We start from the raw sequence: 23,786 nt of genomic DNA, 5'->3' as shown, positions 1-23,786 counted from the left end.
AGAGTCGGACACGACTGAGCGACTTCACTTCACTGCATTTCAGACTCTTGTTGACTATGAGGGCTCCTTGTATACTTGAGTTTTTTTGTTTAAAATTGTTGCATCTCTTAGAAATAAATACATTACGACATTAAATCTATATAAATTCTTTGGAAAGATTTGTAAAAGATAAAGTGATTAGGAAAAGAAATGTAAACTTTTAATGGTATTGATGACTGTTGTTTAGGAAGCAGTACTGCTGGAGCACCCTTTCAGTGCTGTGAGACAAGACCAGCAGAGAAAATGGATCGAAGAGTTGAACAAGCAAATAGAAGATGACCGGCAAAAAAAGGCAGAGGAGAAAATTACATCCTCAATGGTAATTTATAAAGTTTCATTGGGTATACAGGAAAAAAAATGAAACATCTTTAATCATAAACTTAAAAGTATCCTAAAACTGCATGACAAGATTAGAATATTTAAATTATTCCACATTTGCTCTTGTGAACCTTTTTTGAATGAATTTAGTAAGTGCGATTTTGCATAGTTTCTTGTAACTTGTTAGACATTTCTTAATTCTTTGATTTTTTCATATTCTCTAAGCTTAGCTATCTCAATGTATGTGGAATCAATACAGAATGCAGTTTTGTTAATTTTCATGATGCTTATTTTGCTGTGTGGTGACTTTTAGAAATTTTGTTATTTGTCATTTGGGATTTTAAATGTAAGAAGTCATTAAAGTTGTTAGCAATTCTCGTTTGTCGTGATTAGGGTGAGGAACATGACAGATGGGCGGTGCATTTTGATTCCTTAAAGAACTGTCCTGGTTCTCAGTCTCGACTGTCGTCCCGGTCAGCGCAGAAACAACCAGAGTACTCGTGTGTCTCTCCGGACTCGCAGGAGCTGGCTGATCTCAGCAGTCTTTCTACACCTGCCGTCGGAAGCCAGATGGAACCTTCAGAGGAGGAGCATGCAGTGAGGCCTGCTAGAGATGTGGCTGTGGCAAACATTCAGAAAACGAAGTAAGTTCAGTCTTCAGTATTTACTGATGATTAAGAAAGTCTGTGTGCTTTCTTTTAGGGCTGTTGTTTGTGTATATCTTAACTGTTTTCAGTTTCCTATTTTTATTTATAGTAGCAATGACTCGGTAGAGCTCCCTTGCCTTCCCACTTGGATCTCTTTTAAGTATCCTATATTAATATACTTCTTGCCTATCGAAAAACAAAAGTAGAAATGATGTATTTCAAACAAAAATGAGTTAGTACTTTGTTAAACCCACCTTTGTGGGTTTTAAGTAGCTAATATATCTATCTTGCCAGCTTTCTCCGTTCTATGACTGCTCTTTTGGACCCAGCTCAGATTGAGGAACGAGACAGGAGGCGACAAAAGCAGTTAGAACATCAGGTATTGCATTGTAAAATGTTGTTCTTTGCCTTGATAGTTAGTATTCATGGCCTAGATACCTAAGTGAATGGAAATTAAATTTTGGTATAACTTTACAGCACAAGCTTTGCACAATCCTGTGATTACCTCTAATCCCTACACCAACTGGCATTATATTAGAATTATACTCATGTTGAGAATTAGATAATATCACATATTACAGCCACCTGCCTTCCAAGAGAGAAGGTCTTTAATGTATAGGTTGTGTATCTGAAATAATACTGAATCTGTTTAAGTTAGTATTAAGTTGGGTTTTTTTTTCCCCCTTCAGTTCTTCTGAATTCTGTTCAGGGTGAGAATTGGGTCTTTGAAAGGGGAAAATATATATAAAGGCTTGAGGTAAAATTATGATTAAGAAATTTAGCAGATAATATAAGAAAGGAAACTAAGATTAAAATTCTACCCTAATTTTAGTCTAATACCAAAGGGACTTGAATGTCTAATAATTCTTTAAAATGTCTACTGTGTGAAGAATTTGGCTTAGTTCATGTAGTTAACAATTAAGTGAAGCAGACATTTATAGAGCATCTGCTATTTTTACCAGGCACTATGTTAAACACTGAGATTCTTCCCTCAGTTGGTTTTCTCTTAGTTCTTCTAAGAGCCCTCCTGGGGTTAAAGAAAAGGCATGTAGAACTTGACCGGTGGGAGATGGGAAAAACCTGACTTTCTAATTTAACTTGACGTTCTAACTTAACTCATTTATATACTGCCTTCTCTATATTGATGAACATTTTGAAACACCAGAAAAATGCTGTGTGAATTTTTAAAATTTATGACAGTGATTTATGTTACTGTTTATGAGTAGAAAGCTATCACTGCTCAGGTAGAAGAGAAGTGCAAGAAGAAGCAGCTCGAAGAAGAGCAGAGAAAGAAGGAGGAACAAGAGGAGGAGCGTCGCCTAGCCCGGGAACGAGAAGAGATGCAGAAACAGTATGAGGAAGACATACTTAAGCAAAAACAAAAGGAAGTAGGTTATTTGTATCCTAACTGTGACATTTTAAAGTAAAAGTGGGTTTGTTTTTAAAGAAAAAATAACCAGAATATTTGCATGTATTTTGAAATGGTGAAGCTATATGCAGAAACATTAAAGCTTTGTATAAAGAAGGTTTTATAAGTAGAAAGCTGGAGCTTTTATTTTTTCAAAAGATTTTTTCACAGATGCTATTTTTTTTTCTGCTCTGAGGAGAGGGGAGGTCAAGATGAGTTATTACAACATAAAACAAAAATTTTCCATATGCTTAATTTTGAAGTGTTTCCTAAGCAATGATTATTAATAGATTTCTAGATATGTTAAGAGAAACGATTGGGCTTTCTGTCTGTTCATTTGTGAACAGGAGCATTTACTTGCAGAATGACTGGCTGGGATTGATGATAGAGTCTGTTGCTATGTTAGAGGATTCCTCTGTGCTAATTAAAAATCTGTTAAAAAGAGTAGGAGAACCTCTATAGCAAGTGGTACAGACTGCATAGGTATGGTGATATCAAGTGCTGTGTTTGAGTGGGCCTGACAAACAGCAGGTTATACAGTGATGTTCAATTGCCAAAGGTTCATGAGATTTACAGAATAGATCATACAGCACTTGCCCTGGAGCTGGGAGGTGGCATGGTGGCGTCGAGAGCTTGCCTTTTCTTGCCAGTTCCCGCTTGCAACCTTTGCTTCAGAATTAGCTGATGAATGTACAAATGGTTTAGGTTTTGATTTGGATACATAGAATATGCTGAGCCAACTACATCTATGAAATAACTACTACATGAAAAAAAAAAAGTTATTTGCTTGAATTGTAAAAAATGGCTATAAATCTTGAGTATTAGTTCTTTTTTTTTTTATTTTTTTATTTTTATTTTTTTTTTAATCTTGAGTATTAGTTCTTAATTATCTAGTGGGTTGCCAAAAAGTTTGTGATTTTTTGTAACATGAAGAAACTCAAATAAACTTTCTGGCCTCTCCAGTTTTCTTTTAACTTTAATAAAATTATGGAGTTGACCTTTGGTTTTAGAAGCTTTGGAAACTTTATTAGTATAATCTTGAGTGGGTGAAAGAGTTTTTGTGTTTGTAGTCTAATACAGCCGTAGAAAAAGATACTAAAATATGAGCTCCATCGCTTCTCGGCCTTTTGGCTAAGATCAAGTGTAGTATCTGTTCTTATCAGTAAAATATGAGCTCCAAAAAGGAAGGAACTTTGTTCTGTTGGCTGCTCTTCTCAGTTTCTTAAATAGTGCCTGGCATATAGTAGGAACTTAGAAAATTATTAATTATTACTGAGAGAGAATAGTCACGTCTGTACGTGTTTGATAATTGTATTTAATAACTTTGTACACTTCAACATTGATAGGAAATGATGACTCTACAGACGAATAAGCTGTTCCAGACGATGCAGAGAGCGCAGGAGCTGGCACAGAGACTGAAACAAGAGCAGAGAATCCGAGAATTGGCTCAAAAGGGACATGACACTTCTAGATTAATTCAAAATCTTGGCAGTAAGCACAACTGGAATGTTATGTATAATTATAGTATTTTTTGAAGATTGAGAATTGCCTCTTTTTAATACCTTTAAACACTTGTTAACTAAATACTTTTTAAGGAATTTCAGACTTTGAACTAATGTTATTTTATAATGCTTACTTGGGAAATTGCATTAAGAGGAGAACTAAATAATGCTGTACTTTTCAGTATCTTTTCACATACATTTTCTTAACATTTTCCTCACAATAGGTAAAATGTATACTTTTGTACCCATTTGTACAGAGTTGTCCATTAAGTAAGGGATAAAAATGTTGATAACTTTTTATGAGAAACTTTAGGCTAGCTCTTCTAAATTTTTGTTGCAGTGTTTACACTACTTGATTAAATTAAAAGTCTTATGTGTATTTACTTGCTGCTATCATTTTATCAGATGACTTATTTCTCTTGCCAGTTGATACCATACAAGTGGAATATAATGCATCTACTAACAACACTGCAAACTCAAGACATGGCTTGGATAAAGTGAGCGGTAAAATGAATACATATATCAACTCGACAGCTTCTCCCAGGAAGGACACTGGTGTGCAGACAGGTATTGGTTGATAAATTGTGATTTGGCTTAAAATTTACTTAAAATCACAATTGAAATTAAATTAATTTAAAGTTTAAAATTTAAAGGAATTTAAGGTTTTCAAGTAAGAGTTAGAAAATGAAGGTATCTCTTGGTTTTTAATTTTGCTATAGCAGCTTTATTAAGATATAATTTACATAGCATTAAATTAACCCCTTTAAAGGATACAATTCAGTGTCTTTTAAAGGATACAATTCAGTTTTTATATTCAGAGTTGTACAGCCACCACCATAGTTATTTTTTAGAACATTTTTACCACTCTAAAAAGAAACCCTGTACCCATCAACAGTCGTTCTCCATTTCCTTCTTCCTTTCTATTCCTGGGCAACCACCAGACTACTTTCTGTCTCTCTAGATTTGTCTATTCTGGACATTCCATATGATTGAAATCTTTTCTGTCTGGATTCTTTCACTTAGCATGTTTTAAGGTTCATCTGTATTGTAATATATGACAGCAAGTGCTTCATTCTTTTTATCACTGAACAGTTTTCCATTTTATGCATATACCACCATATTTTGTTTTTATTCCTTCATCAGTTGACATTTGCTTCCACTTTTTGGCTATTAGAAATACGCTGCTGTGAGCCTTACTGTACAAATTTTTGTGTAGACATAAATTTTTGGTCTCTTGGGGGAGAAGAGTAGCATTGCAAAGTCATAGAGTAATTGTATGTTTAAAGTTTTGAAGAATTACTAAACTGTCTTCCAAAGCAGCCATACCATTTTACATTCCCACCAGTTGATGTATGAAGGTTCCGATTTCTTTATCTCCTCGCTTGTACTCATTCTCATGGTTGTGAAGTGCTCTCTCATCATGACTGCTGACATTAAGCATCTTTTCCTGTGCTGCTTTTAAATTTTTACATAAGTAATTAAGTAATACTCATGTTGGGTGTCATTTTCATAGGCTTACTAGGAATCCTTTCAGCCCTCCTCCTATATGTCCAGGAAATTTCTTTTTTAAAGTACTTTAAAAAAAATAACTTCCAGTAACATTTTATCTTGTTCTAAAATGTGGAATTGAGATATAATTGACACATAACATTAGTTTCGGGTATATACCATAATGCTTACACTGTCAGTAGAACAGATTGGGGCTCCAAGCAAGTGTAGAGCTCTTTCCTGGGCGACAGCAGCAGGCTGCAGTGAGGCAGGGGTAGCTGTGAGACGGGCCTCTGTGAGGAGCTCAGCAGGACTCTGGGCGAGTGCAGACCGGAGGCCTGCCCCTAGGCCGTTTTCATGCAGAGGTGAGAGTGTGTGTGTTTCAGTTCTGTTTGTCCAGTGCTCTGTGGTCAGTAACCTGCCAGTAATCGTCTCTTCAGTTGTTTTAGTCTCATGAGACCTGGAACACAAGCCCCATTGGTTACAGTCCTGTGGGAACTGCAAGCAGAAGCCCTTGGCTGCGAGAATAGGGTGCTGTAGAGATGTCCCCTGGTGGCACCTGCAAAACTTGGGACACCATCCAAGTGTATAAACTTTTTGGGAAACGCTGCCTTGCTGGCATAAGGCAGAGGAAAAATGTAAAGATTTTATCTAACGACCTCCATTCCTGAGAGCTTGTCCATAGGCCCCTCGATGTGTGCCAAACTCAAGCCTTTCCTTCAGGCTGAACCTTCTGGAAAAGCAAGTAGGAATCTTTTTCAGAAAGACTGGGGGTTTGTTTCAGCTTGCTATTTATGCAGTGTCCTTGGGGTTGATACTCTGTCAAGAGCTATTTCTCTGATTGTTACAGTTTCATGGGACCCTGGCCTCCGGAGCCAGTCTGTCAGGGGGCAGCCCCTGGGCAACAGCTGCAGAAACCAGGGCCGCAGGTGCTCGCAGAAGTTCCCTGCCAGGAGATACTGGCTCTGTGACCTGGGGTCAAGGGAGAGGGTGAAGATGGCATGCACCAGCTAGGACAAGGGGGAGGGAGAGTGCTGAGATGCCCCCGCCACCCCCCTTGAAGCTTGGGAGTGTGATAGGGCAGGGGCAGCAAGGTGGAAATAACAGGTCTAGTGTTGTTGTTGTTGTTGAATTAAAAGGTGACGCCCACCAGCCTCTTTCCACACCCTCACTGTGAGAGTATTCCAGCAAGCCCGCAGATGTGTTAAGTTACATGCCTACCCCTTGGGCCAACGCTTCAACTGATTTTTTTTTTTTTAACCTAATTTTAAATGCGCTTCCTTCATATCTGGTTGTGATCGGCTGCCTCTGCGCTGGGTCCAGGGGTAGGTGACCCTTGAGGAGCTGTTTCTCCCTTCTGCTATAGCTTTGAGTCTAGTTTTGGTTTTCATGTTAGATGTTTTGGGGCATTATCTATTCTGTGCAGATCTTAAAAGTGGGGGTGCTCAGTGTGGGGTTCAAACCCTTTGTTCCTTGGAGGAAAGCTCTTGAGTTTTGAGTTCCCTCCCAGTTGTGGGTTGTAGCACAGGGGCAGGGTTTATAGCTTGATTGTGGCTTAGCCTCTCTCACCTGCTTTGATGGTGGGGCTTTCTCACTTGCCCAGTATGTAGGGGTCGCCTAGCCAGTTTTTTAGGTTTTTTTGTTTTCTTTTAGGAGGAAATTGTTCCATATGTATGTGTAGGTTCAGTGTGTCCATCGGAGGTGAGTTCAGTATCTTCATAGGTACCACCTTGAACTAGAGCCCTTCACTTTTTTTTTTTTTTTTAAATTTTTTATTAGTTGGAGGCTAATTACTTCACAACATTTCAGTGGGTTTCGTCATACATTGATATGAATCAGCCATAGATTTACACGTATTCCCCATCCCGATTCCCCCTCCCACCTCCCTCTCCACCCGATTCCTCTGTGTCTTCCCAGTGCACCAGGCCCGAGCACTTGTCTCATGCATCCCACCTGGAGCCCTTCACTTTTTAAACTAATTACCAGTGGACCCTGCTATCAGTTATTTGTGGTTTTGGTAACTTAGACAAAAAACAGCTTGGCTCCCCATTAAGTAGGGGATAATATTCCTCTGGAAATAGGAGTTGGCTGGTACTGTCTTACAGAAATCCGTTCTCTACATAACCCTATTTTCTGCCAGTTAATCTTAGATCTTACTTCATTATAACACGAGATTACCCACATCCCTTCTACAGGAAAGTAGAAGGGAACTTGAAAAAGGAAGAGAGGGTTAAAGCAACCTGCTTAGTTATCTGAAATCATTCTGCTCATGAGCCCTTGGTATTTTTTTTATAGTTAGCTCTTAGTGTGAAGAATCTGGTTTGGTCCCTTCTCTATGTCCAGAGTAATAACAAAGTTATATAAATCCTACACATCAATTAAAGTCAAACTAAGTTTTTAAGACCGTGAAATTATGTATATTATCACTGGGTGACTCTGAGGGAATGTAATCCATCAGGGTCCTCAAATATCAGTAATTAAAGATGACTTATTTAGAAAGGGATTCTTTTCAAGGGAGTGGATGTGAGGGAATACAACAGTAATGCTTTGACTGGTGCTAGTAGCAACTGGAGTGTTGAAGACAAGTGTTGGATAGAGGTAACTTTGAGGGGAACTGTGACCTTTGGGAAAGGTAGTCAGCCTGAGATTAGCTCATAGGGATTGAGACAGTGGAATAAATACCCTGAATTCAGTCTTTTCCCTTCCTGTAATCTGCATATGAACACTCTTGATAAAATCAGAAGCCCAAGGATCCAGAAAACCACTGATAAGGTTCTTACCAATCGCCCTGAGAGCAGAGGAGAGCAGGATGTAAATGGGTCTAAAGTGGCAAATGATACCAGTAGGAGAGTGATGTGGGCTGGGCAGCCTTACTAGTAGGAATTAGTCTTGGGCAGCTCTAGCCTGGAATAACACATTTAGCTTAGTAAGTGGACTTTTTTTTTTTTTAATGGGCAATCCAGACCTCCTTTGCTTAGCTACTTGTGAATTTAAAATTTCAATCATATGTGGAAAAATAGCCTTTGTAAGTTTGAGGCTACCAGCTGTTGTGACAGTAGAGCATATACATAATCATGAACATTATATAAGTTGTAGGGAAATTTCAGATGTCTTTTTTTCCAATGGTGAACTTTTCTTGTTTTCAGAATGGAAAAAAGTGAAAGGTTATATGCAATTCAGGGATAGTCTGCTGGCATAGCATGATGGTACGTGAGACATTAAAAAAATACATGAAATGCACTATCAGTAGCAATCAACATTTCCCTAAAAATTATAATCTTGCATTTCTAAGTGAAAACCAGGACAATTCTGTTTGGAAGTTTGGTGTAAAAAACGATCTCTATTATGTGATGCTAAGAATGAATCATCTGAGATTCTGATATGTGCTATAGCTTGAATGACCCTTGAAGGCCTTATGCTGAGTGAAATAAGCTGGAGTTGAGGGGAGGGGGCAGTTGTGCAGGGAGGCACAAATATTGTATATAGATAGTTTTACTGGTACAAGGAATCTAGGGTTGGATGAACAAATTCAGGTATGGATAGTAGAGTGGTGGTTGCTGGGGTTTGGGACGGGGGTGGAACGGGGAGTTACTGCAGTGGGCGCAGGGTGTCTGTGGGAGGTGCTGGTAGGTCTGGACTTGTGTGGCCTCATCGGTGTGCTCGATACCACTGAACTGTGCGCTTAAAAAGGGTTTAGTGAAAGATTCAGGGAAATCAGAACACTTGTGCCTTATTGGTGGGAATATAAAATGGTGCAGCTGCTATGGCAAACTGCAGCACTGCCTTAGAAAATCTAAAATACAATTACTGTATGGTTCAGCAGTCCCACTTATGGGTGTATACCCAAAACAACTAAAAAAGTGAGGTCTTGAATAGCCCAAGGCAGAGGCAAGGCAACACAGGTGTCCTGTGACAGATGAATGAATAAAAATGTGGTATACACACAATGGAATGTTATGGGGTATGTGTCTACAGACACACACACAATGGCGTATTACTCACACTTACAAAAGGGAGGAAATTCTGACATATGTTACAGCTTGGATGATCCTTGAGGACATTATGCTAACTGAAACAAGTCACAAAAAGACAAATACCTTAGATTCTACTTGTGTTTATAGTGGTCAAAATCATACAAGGTAGGAAGGTGGTTGCCGCCAGGTGGCAGGAAGGGGGAAGTTGTTTAGTGGGTATAGAGGTTTTTTTTAATTGGAATATGATTGCTTTACAACGTTGCATTAGTCTCTGCTGAACCAGGAGGTGAACGGGGCCATGTGTGTGTAGGTGTCTCCTCCCTCTTGAGCCTCCATCCCACCTCCCCCACCCCACTCCTCTAGGTCAACACAGAACACTGAGCTGAACTCCCTGCTTTACAACAACTTTAGAATTTATTTTCAAAACAGAGTTTTTGAGGGCAATTTTAATACCTCTGAAAAATGGTTAAGATGGGTAAGTTTTGTATTATGTATATTTTACCACAAAATTTGAAGAAAAATTAATCACCTGAAACTTTTTTTTAGATGACTTAAATATAGGAGTATTTACCAATACAGAATCACACTGTGGATCGATAACAGAGAGGGAAATTATAAATTGTTCATCTCCTGAGATTGCTGCAGAATTTAATGAAGAGTTTAACACTAAGAATAACAAGCAAGAACTATTAAGTCAGATTAAAGAAGCCAACTTAGAAAAAGAGAACAGTTGGTATAATGACCAGTGTAATCAGATCACAAGAACAGAGAAGCAAACAAAACTTATGAAGAAATGTCCTAAAAGGCCTGACTGGAACATAAATAAGCCACTGAGAAGGTATATTCCAGCATCAGAAAAGTACCCTAAACAACTTCAAAAGCTGAGAGAAGAAAAAAAGCTAAGAAGGCAGATGGAACTGCTTCATTTGATTGAAAGAAATAATTCTGGACAAATCTCTCAAAATAGAGGCACTTCACCAGAAGTTCTTCATTCGTCTCATCAAGAAACTGAGCCAAGTTTCAGGCGGCAGCTAGTCAGAAAGGTAAAGCTGTTCTGTCTAAAAAATATTTTTAAAAATGCATTGAGGTTTTTAGAATGAGACTACAGTTCCTCACATGCATGTTTTGACATGGCTTTTCTAGGTTTGAATAAGAGTTCTAGAAATTTGCTTTAGTTTACACCAGGGGTCAGCAAACCGTGGCCCATAGGATAAATACTCTGTGCAAAAGCAGGCTGCAGATGTAGTAAGTGCGGCCTGCTGTTGCACATGCAGCATTTTAGGAACACATCCATGCTCATTCTTTTGCCTGTGGCCAACTTCATGCTGCAAGAAGAGTTTTATTAGAGTAATTGCAACAGACAGCACACGGCTCACAAAGCTGTTTACTATCTGTCCTTCACAGAAAAAAATTCACACTTAAACCCTGTATAGATGAATAGTATTCTTTATTCAAATATTCATTCAAAACTCTCTATAGTCTGTACATACAGAGCTTCCCAGGTGGCTCAGTGGTAAAGAATCTGCCTGCCAATGCAGGAGACCTGGGTTTGATCCCTGGGGTGGGAAGATCCCCTGAAGGGAATGGCAACCCACTCCAGTATTCTTGCCTGGGAAATCCCACGGACAGAGGAGCCTGGGGGGCTAAGTCCAGGAGGTTGCGAAAGAATCAGACACAGAGACTAAAACAACCAAACAGTGACAGTGAATATCTGAACCAACACTCTGAGAGAGAAATGAAGCCGTACAGAGAGGGTAATGGGCAAGGTCAGGAATGACTGGTTTGGTTTCTCTGACTGGAGAAATACCTAGCCTATTACCTAGTATCTGTTGCTCAAATCATTGTTTGAGAAACATTACAACAAGTAAACCACTACAGTTATTTGTGGGGATATATGGAAATACTGTTGCTTACTCCTTTCTACATTCATCTGTCCATCATACAGGAAGAAGAGCCTCTGAGAACTAATTGTTTTAGCAGGGAAAGGTATGTTATGGTTTTCATTGCTACTTCATGCTTCCCATGTGATATAAAGGTCAGCCTAAGCAGGAATGTGACATTTTCTGTTAGCTCCAGATTTAAACAGTTTTGATTTTCCAGATGTCAACAGTGGAATAGACATTCTCCTTGGACTGAGAGAAGAGGAAAATGACTGGTTAGCAATGAGAGATTAACCAACGGGAAATTTAGAATAGTTAGATTTTTATTCTCTGCTTTTGTGTATGAACTATCTGGTTTAGAGTTGTCTCTGAACATGGCTCTAATAGGAAGTTTACTTCAGGTGCTAAAAGTTGTATTATGAACATTAGACTCAAATTAGGTAGCACTGATCCTCAGAAGCTAGTAAAATTGAAGCTTTCTCCCTGTTCTAGACTGTGTCTGTATATGTATATCCTCAGCTAGTAGTAGTGACTCCCAAATGAATCCCATTTTATTGGCCTATTTTAGGAAAAATTATCAGAAAACTGAAGCCTTTTATACATAGTGTTCCATAAGATGTTATAAGTACATTTAGAATAAACTGAAATGTGATTGAAGAGTAGAAAATGCTTAATCTAAAATAAAAGACACAATTGTCAATTAATGCTTCTTAAGTCCTTTATTGTGCTTTTGGGAAAATACAGGTCTCAGTCGCCACCAATTCTGGCAGTGAAAAGCAGAACGCAACAAACTCAGACACTGAAAAATAATAATTATGAAAGAGAGAATCTGATCTCAGGACATAGTCACACAGAATTACCACCTGGGATTTCTGATCCATTTCATTTTATTCCATATGTCCGAACCAACGAGGTTTATTACCTGGATCCAGAGGCCCCGTTGTCTAGGCCTGTAACCCAGGATACTCAGTACCAAAATGCACATGGTAAGTAAATGTATCCCCACCCTGAATTCAAAATCCAAATTAGTATATGAGTAATACTAATAAGCTTTATCCCAGGAGGGGTAGGATTTCGCTCTTTTGGAGTGAACTATAAAATTTTGTATTGAATATGTATTATGTAAGTTTTACTTGGTGCTTTCCTAGGATATAAATTAATGAACCCCTAGAAAATTATAGCATTGGGCTATTTCATAGTATCAGAAATGTATTTGATTTTTGTCATTTACATCCTGTCTCACCTCAGACCTAGAAGAAGAGCTGTTTACCTCTGACCATCTCAGGGACCCACTTCTTAATCCTAACTTGGTGAAAAACAGGGATCGACAACAAGCAATCCTTAAGGGACTATCAGACCTGAGACAGGTATGAGCCTTTCGATAGTGTAGGTGTGACCATACTCTGGTGGAGGACTCTGTTAGAATGGCTAAGCAGTTACTTAAGCCTGACTGGTTACAAGACTTTTTGATTTGATTCGCATTGCCAAAGAGTATTTCTTCCCAGCATGAAATCATGAGACGTGAGTATTAAAACAATTTTATTGAATGAAAATGCATACATTTGAAATGGCAAAGCATGATCAATAAGGCCCTAAAAGCAAAGGCAGAAAATAAGTACAGTTGTGGTTTCTTAGTAATGCAGTTCACAATTTCTTAAAATGAATGTGTTGGCTGTGTTTAGAACAGAACATTGACACAAGACCCAAACAGCACTATATACTCAGTGTGAAATTACATGTATTATCTTACCAGATTTTTTCTCCCAGACCAACTGTGACTCTTTATCTTGCTCAGGTAAAAAATCCAATATTTAAGTCTGTAACTTTTCTCTATCAGGTAGCCTTGAAGAAACACCTGTTGCTGTGCTTTAAAAAATAATGACTTACAAAACTGCTTTTGCAGTTAGTTTTGATTCACAGTATAGTTTTTTCCCAAATAAACTGTAGTTTTAGGAGTACCTTTTCCATGTCCAGTCATTTACAAATGCCTCCTGTATTTTAAGTTGTTGATTCAAGTGTTAACAATTTTTTTTTCCTATAAAGCTAGAAAATCACCCCCATTAATATAGGATTATCAAGAATCCTTTAGCCTTTTTACACGTTAGTATTAGTTACACCTCGATTGAGTTTTGTAACTCAAGCTCGGTAATTCACACAGATTTTACTTACATTACCTTTGAAAATGACAAGCATACTCTAGCTTAGAGGAGACAAAAAGTTGTGAGGTTAAGAGAAAGAATGTAATATACATATACGTTCATCTATATAGTGACCATGTCTCATTTCAGCAGGGCCCTGTGCCAGCCACTAAGGTTAATGCAGTCAACATATACACTGGATGTGAAGGGAGACTCATGGTCTTTTTAAGACATTTGAGGAAAAGGTAAGGGGTGGCATCTCTTTAAGGAAGGCCATCTCTATTGGTTTTATGCTAAAAATATGAAGACAGTCTTACAAATCTATAATAGCTATATATAGTAAGTACAGTATCCAAGTGAGAAAGTCTGGTGTAAAAATTGAAAACGTTTTCAAAGTAAATATAGAATAGGGTTAATTTGCACACTTTACTAACAAATCAATGTGATTTCAGGGCCTTCTCCAGAAGCAAAGGGAGTTGGAAACTAATCTCATGCCTTTAGCTGCAAATCAAGAAGAGAATTTTAGTTCTTCGTTTTAAATGTAGAAAATTAAATCCTTCATGTTCCAAATTATAAAATGTGATTGTTGCTTAACTGTGTTTTTACAAGTAGCCTAGATTTATTTTTTAAATGCTTATTTAAAACTTGTACATTATGTAGAAAAATGCTGTGTATATATTTTATGTATTTAAAACAATAAAACAGTTTCATAAAAGCTTAGTTAAAAAAAAGTTACCTGCTCTGTCACAATGTGGGTATTTATCTACTTACCTTAACACAGCCTGGAGTTTACAGATAATGTTCTTCCACACTTTACATGTAGGCTTACTAATTGAAACACCACTTATCTATTATACTCTATAAAAAGAGTTTGAAGAATAGGACCTAAAGTTCTTTTAGTGGCCAAAGGAAGGTCTGATGTCCCAACATTACTAAAATAGCCCAGATTCAGCTTAGGCTTATGAGGAAGGTTTTTTAAGTCCTTTGATGACTTTTATTGTAGAAACTACAGTTTTCAAAAACAGTTACAAGTTTGTATTAGTAATGAAGAAGCATTTTTTTAACCAATACATGTGGATTGAAAATTTTTATCTCCACCATGTACTTTGGTGCAGCACTTAAGTGCTTACTTACCACCTGAAAAATATACATACATTTTTTTTCTAACAATTTAAAAACCTGTAGCAAAGTTGGTTTCAAACTGTTAATAAACTGCCTGTAATAAACAGAAGCCTATCTTTTGAAATATGAAACTGAATTTGGTTAAGTCTAAGGACCACATAAGCACTGAAAAAAAATAAAAGCTTGATCAAAATTTTAGTAACAGGCAAAATTACATGGTTAAGTCTAAAGATAAAAATTAATGCTGCCTGGTATTAAGTCCTAAGTACATAGTTTTAGAACCTAAATGAAACTGCTTTGTTCAATAAATCCTGAGGTATTGAGCCAAAATCCTGTAAATATTTATTAACATCACTGGCTTATACCTGTGTAAAAACACTGTACAAAAGCTTAAATAAATACAATAGTTGATACATCATTTCAGCAAAAGTATTTGGGATAACCTGACATTAGAGAAAGAAAAGTAAAGCCACTACTGTGCACTATCCTTTTGCAAATATCCTAGTTTTATATATAAAACAAGCTTCAATTTGAAGCCAAAGTACGGATGACATATAAAGTGTAAAACTTAGAAGTGCCAACATGAGATAATTCAAGTACAATATATGTTAAAAATATATATATTTATTTCAATTTTCCGAGGCTTCAACTGTTACAGGCCATCATGATTTAAATAAGGGGGGAAAAAAAAACATGAGAAAGAAAAGAAACCTTTTGTTTAGAGAAAGAAATATAAATTGTTAATTCACTTTTAAGAAACAGAAAAAGTCCATAACAACCTATTAAAAAAAGTACTATAATTATTTCTGTTTTGAAAACGGCCTGCAAGAATCACTTTTCCACCAACTTAATGGAGATGGAGATTTCTCTCTACCCAAGCTTTGAGTATAAGCAGATAAAAAGTCATTTTCACTTTCTTGAGTCTGACTTGATGAAAGGGCATATGGTGTGCCCAAAAATGTCTGATGAGTGAGAACATTAAAATGACTAAACTGATGGGACATATTTAATTGACTGTGATAAACCTGAAAGTTGCTATATGAATCTTGTTCAGCTGAATTACTGTTCTCTCCTTCAGAGCATACTCTATCAATAGAAGCTCTCTCTGCAGAATCAATTTGATAAGTCTCATCTTCGAATAAACTTTTTTGCAAGTCAAGAGACGATTGCAACTCAATTTGAATATTCTTTTTTTGATCTGTTCCACGTGATCCTTTGGTCTCTTTCTCCAATATTTCTGAATGAAAATTGCTGCATACTTCTATTTGTGAGATTTCATCCCCTGAATCCAGAGACATATCCTCTTCATCCTTTTCATCGTTTTCTAAAAGAGCTACATTTAAAAAACAAAAAGTCCTCCTCTATTGAAATACACAATTTGTTTAAGTTTTAAAATTATACATTACTCACACAATATAATGCGTCAGGGTCTGCAAGTCCACAATCCCTTAAAGCTTGGTCTTCTGCCACAAGTTCACTTAGTCACAACACTCACACTAGGTGTGAATGTCCAGATAATCCGATGCTAAAAGCTTCTGCGAAATGTGTTCACGTTTAATGTTGGGAAATCCCAACTCCCAGCTCCAAAGGGGTTAATGTCAAAACAGCATCTAAAGTTATACGGTAATTCAGTATTTGACAAGACAAATATAAAATAAAAATTCTGACATCTAGCTTCACTGGATTACTACTAAATAAATTGGTTAGCTCTATCAAATGTTCGATCATCTCTGCTTTTCCTCGAAAACAAAAAGTACATCTTTCATTTTACATAAAACCTGGAACCAAAGCAGAGGCCATCTCACAAAAGACTAAAGCTATGGATATCTCTATTACTTTTATCATTAAACTGCTTTAAATCACAACAGAAGCCAATAATACTTACATTACCTCCAAAGAAAATGCTTACTCTATATAAGTATAGTATGCAGTCTACCATTAACTCTTTAACAGCTTACATGGACTACAGTATAGTAAATGACATTTTTGTATATTCTAAGTAAAAGAATGATAAATGCCTTGAAACACTCCCCCTGAAGCTGTTTACACTGAGGTGAGCAGTTTCAAAATAAGTTTTCATTATCTGAAATCAAAGCAAACCCATTCTTTTTCTGTCTACCTTAAAGAAAATGAAAACTACTGAAAAGTTACCTGACTGTGACTCAAGATTCTCATTAGCACCAAGCAATGGAAGGTCTTCTTCTGTGATTGAGTTGTGATAGCCCACAAGGTTTTTAAAGTTTTGCATGAAGTCTTCAGCAGTTGCAACCACTATTCCATTATCAGTATAACTAGAAATCATCTTGATACTCTTTTCTAATTTTGGGAGAAAAAATGTTGAATATAAAAAACACTTGAAAATATAAAATTATAATGCCTGCCCACAGCCCTCAAAAAACCCTTTCCTCCACATTTTCAGAAACACCCCCACACAGTGCCACAAAATCCTTTCGCCCACATTCCTGTATTCACAGTAGGAAAGAGCATTTGCTTTACCTGTTAAAAAGACTATGTGCCGGTGCTGTACGTTCTGAGCCTGAAGTCTGATAAGGCAATCCAATTCTGGAGCATTTCGAGTTTGTGAATCACAATTGTGGTATGACAAAATTTCAACCAGATGTTTCTTCTGATAGACATTCAGTAGCGTCAACAGACTTAGAGCTTTAGCATTCAATCTGTGAAATTAAGTAGTTCAGTATCTGGATCTGCTAAAATTTAGTATGGATGTTTTCGCTTGAAATTAACAGCATAATTTCTCAATAGAGACAACTGATCACAACCACACTGCGTAGCTCACTGCCTGATGTATGGGTGCTTCTGAGTAGAGGAAGAGGAGAAACTCTGCAACCCCATGGTTAAGGGCCTTCTCTGGGTCCAAAGCCTGAGGACCAGTTACTCAGTTCAGACAAAAATCTCAACTCACTAAATAAATTACACTTCTCTTCAGCTTCACTAATACAGAAATGCAATCGAAGGCATAAAAGGACAGAAAGTATATAAATCTTCCCTTCAAAAAGAACATGGCTCTAAGCTCTCTACCCCCAAACACAAGGCAACCTGTGGTAGAAACTATTTGGCTGTTGTCAGGAAGATGAGGGCACTAACTTGAACAGGTTATACCTTTGGTCCTCAGTGTTGCTATCTGTTACAAAAGACTTGCCCAATGCCTACTTCACATGATTTGATGTTTTTAAAAAATCAAATATAATGAAAATTAATTTAAAATTATTTAGGCCTGAATTTCCCTAATTGTGTGCCACGGAATTACAATAGGTACAAGAAGAAAAAAGTTTTGTGGCCTATGTTTTGGAAATGCTGACTGACAGAATGTAACATAGTATCCTTAACTACAGTTTCTCAGATCCTTAATTCTGTAAATAAGTACATTATATGGACTCTAGCAGTCATCTGATTACAACAATCATTTGCAGAGCCTCTCAAGGGACTAGTTTACTATTCAAGAATCACTTTCAGAAGTGACTTCTGGGCATGTTAGAAATCACTTATTTACACAAATTAATGAACTAATCATAGAACCCCTTATCAGGTCAAAATTAATCCCTGTCTCGTGTAGTGTTATTAGATTACTGATATAGGACCTGATCTAGTTGGCATATATACAGTTCCATTAAAAAAGAAGAATGCTGATTATCTCATTTTATAATTCTAAACCCAAATGGCAAAGGTCATATACCTAACTAGAACTTTGGCAAACCTCTACATAAACAAGAATACCATTTTGGCTGGCAAAAGATACCTATGAAAACTGAGCAGCATCTATCATCTGTAAACATATAGAGAACAAAATCCTGTGAACAAAACGTTAAAATCAATAACCAATACAGTTATTTTTCAAACCTTACCTGCCCAGTTCCTTTAGTTTTTTCTGAAATTTACAGTGGACTTTCCATTGCCATTTTCCTTCTGGAGTACTAAGTTCTTCGAGGAATGTCAAAAAATTTTTAAGGTTCTCTGTTAGAGACAATGAAGTTTGTTTTAAATTCAGTAAATAAGTCACTCCACAACTGAATTATGGAAGACATGTCTGCTGATACTATGTAGGAATACCTACTTTCCTATGTATTATTTTCTCTTTTTTCCCCCCTCTAAGGGAGATAGATCTAGCTCTGTCTCTAATAACATCTACACACAAAAAACAAGTTAACAAAAACCAAAAGTAATCTAAGTAAAGTAGGTGCAGAGAGCCCTGCTTTACGCCAGATTTAGTGGAAGTTAATTCATAGAGTAAAAGAACGGCAAACAAATCTGTAGTAATAAACATTCCAAAAAATGATGGTCATTACCTGTGACTGGCAAAACGAACAATACATGAGAAAAGTAGTTGCATGCTTAAGAGAATGTATCTTACCAATTGTGATTACTTCTGGATTTAGAATGGATTCATCAGAAACAATAAAACCTCCAGATACAAATAATTCATTGTACGTATGATTTTTAACATCATCCAGACTATCAACACCAGCAAAACTAACACAAGGGAGCTTCTTTAACATCACCAAACAAGGTACCTATTTAAATACGAAAATAAAAATAGAAATAAGGACAGACTAAAGTGTGAAATGTACAAGAAACGTACTGTGGCTCACCTGTACTAGGTTAGTTAGTGTGTTGCCTCTGAAAAGTCAAATGCAAAAATATTTACATTTTTTCCAAATATACAAACTGACATGTACTGGGCATCTATGTTGACAGAACACTCTAAGGAAGAGGCACTTATAACAGACCTAGAAATTCATCATTCAGAATGATGAATGCTAACGTGTCCTGCTCTGTGAGTACTGAGAATTCAAACGAGGCAAGAGCCTGGAACAGTCACGAAAGACTTCAGAGAGCAGTGGTTCCTGACACAAGCTCCTAAGACTCGGTGGGGCACCCCCAAGCCCAAAGGACGGGGACTGGTTTGGCAAAGGGGGGTGTATGTGAATGAAGGTGGTAACAACAGTCGGCAGACCCAGTGGCATTCAACGAGCCAACGTTCTTACTCTTGACTAAGCGATGGGAAGATGATGTGATATGCCACAATTTAAAATTTTGCAGAGGTACAAATAGGAATCCCACAAGTCAATTCACAGAGCACAGTGCAGGTCCTAGATGTCCTAACCTCGAAGTTTTATCTCCTTTAAAACTTAACAATACTTTAAAAACAAACAGCTTCAGTCTCAAAGATAGTAGAGATTTTTTACAACCAAAGTAAGGAATTCAGTGTAATAGTCTACCTTGTGAATGAAACCTGCAATGTCTTCATTTTGAATAATAATCAATAGTTTATCTAATTTTGATCTTCGTTCCAAAAACTGTTCTGGGTGACACTCTGTATTGCCTAATTTGATAAGATACTCCTGTTGAAAAGAAAAAACAAACTAAATCAACATTTGAAAGTCTTCTTGCAAACATCCATTTAATGCCAGAAATGCAAGATAAACTGGTTATATTTAACTACTACTAGACTATGATTAGTGACGACCTTTACACCAGGGCCCCCAGAGATCAAGGCCACTCTTAGAGAAGACTGTGAAGCTCAGAGCTTTCACGGTCACAATCTCAGCATTACAAACCCTATGCAGTCAAGGCCAAGTAAAGCCAGCTGGGGTAAGAGAACGGAAAGAATGGATTAGCCCAGTTTTTAACTTAGTACTTATTCTGGGCAACCACTCCCTCACTTCCATTCCTTTCCTTTAAAGCAGGCCCCTGATTATCTGCAGCAGTTACCAGTATATTCCTCAAAGTTACAAAGCACTTTTCCAACTGCTGAAGCCCATTTAATTCACAACCACCCCAAGATCATTCATACAGAGCTTCAATATGTACAGTGGTACTTACATATTAATTAGCCCTGCCTGTCAAGTCTACACCTTCAAACAAAACAAGACTCTCCCAATAATGCCTCCTACCATGCTGGTAACACAGGACTACCAGTTACTACCTTTCAAAGGACATAAGACAGCCAGTCCTGGCACCGTTCTCTTTGCTTGCTGGGGGAATCCTGAACCCTGAAGCAAAAGGCAGGATTCTGAAGGTCACATTCCTCATTTCAGACTCAGGAGATTAATTCTCTCATGGTTGACAAAGATAACCATAAATCTAAACCAAGCTTGCCCCCACCAGTTTTTAAGAGCTGTCTAGAAGTGTCACACCCAAAGAGGATGTTTCTGTGTAGCCCAGAAGCATCTTCTATGTTGTTTCCATTTTACTCTAGCCTCTAAAGCCTCTGGAGAGAGCCCAGAGCAGCTTACCATCAAGTTATGAAAAAGGAAATTAGTGTCTAATAGAGCTGCTTGTAATTTTTGGTTTACATTAAGAAGCTTTAGATGCAAGTTTGTTTTATATAAGAGTGTAACTCATAAAGCAACAAATCATTTTGATTCCAGAAATATTTAGGAAGTTTAAAATTTTATTCATGAAGTCCTATACTTTAACATTTTGCAAAATTTCCAAGGGTATTAACTAAGAGTTAAATTCTGATCTAATTTCATTTTTAAAATACACATCCTTTTTCTCTTCTACATAAAATAAATAACAGAAATATGATTTACTCTAAGCCATAATGGATTAAAACCACCATTCCTAAGTAAACAAATTTACTCTAAGTGTCTTACAATCTTTAAAATACAGTGGGAGATGGAGTTACGCTGAGCACAGTGGGAACTGTGCCCAACCCACTCTCATTGAGCTCCACGCCAATGTGCACTGATGCCCCCAAAGAGGTGGTAACATGTTGCTGGGGGTGAAAAAATGTGGAGAAGCTCAATGCTTAATCATACAGGGCAAAAATGCAACCAAGAAATTCCTGATAAATCTGGTTTCATCTTCCCAAGAACTACAGGAAATGAGTAAAGGCAACATGCTGAGCACTTGGCTGCCTCCACTTCCATGCTCTTCACCTTCCCCTGAGCACATCAAGTCAAGTATGCCAACAGCAGAGATCCTCAAACTGACCAAGGCTCAGGGCAATCAAAGCATGGAGTTTCTGATGCACTCTGGGCTGTAAGTAACTTACAGTCCCTTCTGCTTCCTCTAACTAAAAAAGCAGAAGCTCATCATGGTAAGTAAATTGAAAATGAGAGCAGGTATATTTAAAACACTAAGGCATTCCCTTACTAAGGAAAACTAGGGCTTACTTCCCTTGTGGCTCAGCTGGGAAACCTGAGTTTGATCCCTGGGTTGGGAAGATCCCGTGGAGAAGGGAAAGACTACCCAATGCAGTGTTCTGGCCTGGAGAATTCCATGGACTATACAGTCCACGGGGTCGCAAAGAGTTGGACATGACTGAGCAACTTTCACAAAAACAGTGACACAAACAAGGCATTCCCTTAAGGAATTAAAATGCTATACAGTTTAGTGAATACTAATTGGCTAACTACTGTCACTATTTAATTACTAGTTAACCACTAATACAACTGTCCCATGTGTTATAAATTATATCTGTCTCTATGTGTGTGTGTTTTTTTTTAAATCAACTGCCTGAAATGCTAGTCCACTCCATAGCTTGAGTACAAAAATTATACCCTGCAATAAAGAATCTTTCATGATTGGGTAAGTTTTTCAGAATCATGTTTTTTTATCAATAAGGGCTATAGGGAACCCTGGCATGCCCAGGACATCAATAAACACCAAAAGATACCATCATTAGGTCATCCCGGACGGTTTTGTTTTTCTATCTGACTGATAAAACCCCATGAGGTACACAGTGACAATTTCATTTCTCTGCATCTCTCCCTCTGCTTTGTTAAAAAACCCAAGAAACATTTAAAATCTTTGAATCAATAATGTAAAGGTATGGCAATACGTATGCAATTGGTCTTTAAAGTGAGACTATGCAAAATAAGATTCACAATTCTAAGATGTTTAGATCACAGGTTCTGAATTTAGTTGAACTTACTAGTCTTTTACTCCACTCTGCATTAAATTATAAAAAATAATATGGTCAGCATTTAAAAAACAAAAAATCCATTTTATAGAGATCAGACTCAACAACACAAGTTTAGACAGCATTACAATTACCTTCTCATTTAGTTACCTTTATTTCTTTACAGAGCACACTCTCTTCTTCTTCATGAATATAAAATTTCACAGTATTTTTCTGGACATCTTTCATGATTTTAACCAAACTGTTAAAAACTTCAGGCTCTAACTGGCTTATAAAATTTGAAAGAGCTGGCTGGGCAGAAATGTTTACATCACTGGGCGACTTTGCGGTTTCTTTTTCTCCTGGTTCCCGGGCAGCATCACCAGGTACAGTATGATCGGAAGTCGCCACCGGCTCCGCGGCTTGATGCGGCTGGTTCACCTCTACTTCAGTTAAACCCAGAGCTGAGGAGGAATGCTGCTCATGAGAGCTGGTGTCTTTCAAAGCATCACTACCAAGTAGTTCAAGACTGTGTTTACTGCTGAAGTCGCTTGAGGAAGCTGGCACGACATGCCTTCCCAGAGGACTCAGTGCTATCTTAGGACAAGAATCATCAACACTGACTGGTGGCAAATTCCCACTCCTGGCTGATGCTTTGATAATAATAGTATTTAGTTTCTCATGCAAGCCATCTACAAACTCCTGTACACCAGCTTTGGAAGTCTTAGAATATATGAACTCAGAAAGCCGTTTCATCTTCTCTTGCGTTGAAAAGATAGGTGTGGAAATTCTGCTGACATATGAAACATTCTTTTGCTTCAGAATCTCTTCTATCTTCCTGGAAAAGAGGTTATACTCCCCTAGCACTGTCCTCTCTGTGGCCTCGCTCACTGCAGGCGGCTCTGGCGCCGGCACGCACTGCTCCTCCGTCACCACCTGACCTGTCACCGCGTCCTCCTCAGTGGGGCCCTGCACTGTGTCTGTAAATGGAGAGGATGGAAACTGGTGATCAGAACTCCTCGGTCTACTTATTACCCGGGGGTCGTTAGGGAAGGCCTCCTGTGGTGGCAGACACACCAGCTGTTCTTCTGGTGATTTCATACCTATACAGGAAGAGTTTACTATTACAAAAGCAATCCAGTATTAATGACATCTGAAAATACAAACTCATAAATAAGCGGGGGGAAAGGCCAGGTCAACTATATATTTAGAACAAACTATGTATTGGAAAGTAGAGTAAAAATCTCAAATAATGGTATGACCCTATCCCCTATGCACCCTTCTTATTTTATGGCTGCTTTTTGTATTTCAGTAGCTCAAGTAACAAGTCTGAATGTTACTTTCTTTGATTACTTTTGAAGTACTCAACCAAGTGCCAATTTAACATCACTACAGTTAAGTCA

The 23,786-nt window shown here is 37.6% G+C and overlaps 2 protein-coding genes and 1 pseudogene across 11 annotated transcripts in view; 2 read left to right on the top strand and 1 right to left on the bottom strand.

The window, feature by feature from the left end:
• Positions 1–14,125, top strand: part of CCDC66 (coiled-coil domain containing 66) — a 50,651-nt gene extending 36,526 nt beyond the window's left edge. For 4 of the 7 annotated variants that reach the window (XM_043887035.1, XM_043887029.1, XM_043887033.1 and 1 more), the window contains 11 exons: positions 227–358; positions 751–1,001; positions 1,299–1,383; positions 2,231–2,392; positions 3,759–3,903; positions 4,341–4,481; positions 9,923–10,419; positions 11,322–11,362; positions 12,001–12,242; positions 12,505–12,623; positions 13,847–14,125. In XM_043887035.1, the coding sequence (XP_043742970.1) occupies positions 227–358; positions 751–1,001; positions 1,299–1,383; positions 2,231–2,392; positions 3,759–3,903; positions 4,341–4,481; positions 9,923–10,419; positions 11,322–11,362; positions 12,001–12,242; positions 12,505–12,623; positions 13,847–13,933 (1,902 nt within the window). In that variant the 3' untranslated portion in view covers positions 13,934–14,125. The remainder of the gene's footprint in view (positions 1–226; positions 359–750; positions 1,002–1,298; positions 1,384–2,230; positions 2,393–3,758; positions 3,904–4,340; positions 4,482–9,922; positions 10,420–11,321; positions 11,363–12,000; positions 12,243–12,504; positions 12,624–13,846) is intronic. The other 3 variants (XM_043887032.1, XM_043887031.1, XM_043887030.1) reach the window with 3 other exon arrangements.
• On the top strand, positions 3,524–3,683 carry LOC122683386 (annotated as a pseudogene).
• The window catches only part of TASOR (transcription activation suppressor), a 48,408-nt gene continuing 37,404 nt past the window's right edge, over positions 12,783–23,786 (bottom strand). The window contains exons 18-24 of one of the 4 annotated variants that reach the window (XM_043887027.1): positions 22,555–23,486; positions 19,754–19,876; positions 18,886–19,045; positions 18,380–18,488; positions 17,013–17,191; positions 16,668–16,832; positions 12,783–16,126 (exon numbers count right to left, since the gene is read on the bottom strand). In XM_043887027.1, coding sequence (XP_043742962.1) covers positions 16,071–16,126; positions 16,668–16,832; positions 17,013–17,191; positions 18,380–18,488; positions 18,886–19,045; positions 19,754–19,876; positions 22,555–23,486 — 1,724 coding nt within the window. In that variant the 3' untranslated portion in view covers positions 12,783–16,070. The remainder of the gene's footprint in view (positions 16,127–16,667; positions 16,833–17,012; positions 17,192–18,379; positions 18,489–18,885; positions 19,046–19,753; positions 19,877–22,554; positions 23,487–23,786) is intronic. The other 3 variants (XM_043887025.1, XM_043887028.1, XM_043887026.1) reach the window with 3 other exon arrangements.

This window comes from Cervus elaphus, chromosome 24, assembly GCF_910594005.1.
Source record: "Cervus elaphus chromosome 24, mCerEla1.1, whole genome shotgun sequence".
NCBI classification, from domain to species: domain Eukaryota; kingdom Metazoa; phylum Chordata; class Mammalia; order Artiodactyla; family Cervidae; genus Cervus; species Cervus elaphus.
This window is presented reverse-complemented; position numbering and strand designations above follow the sequence as displayed.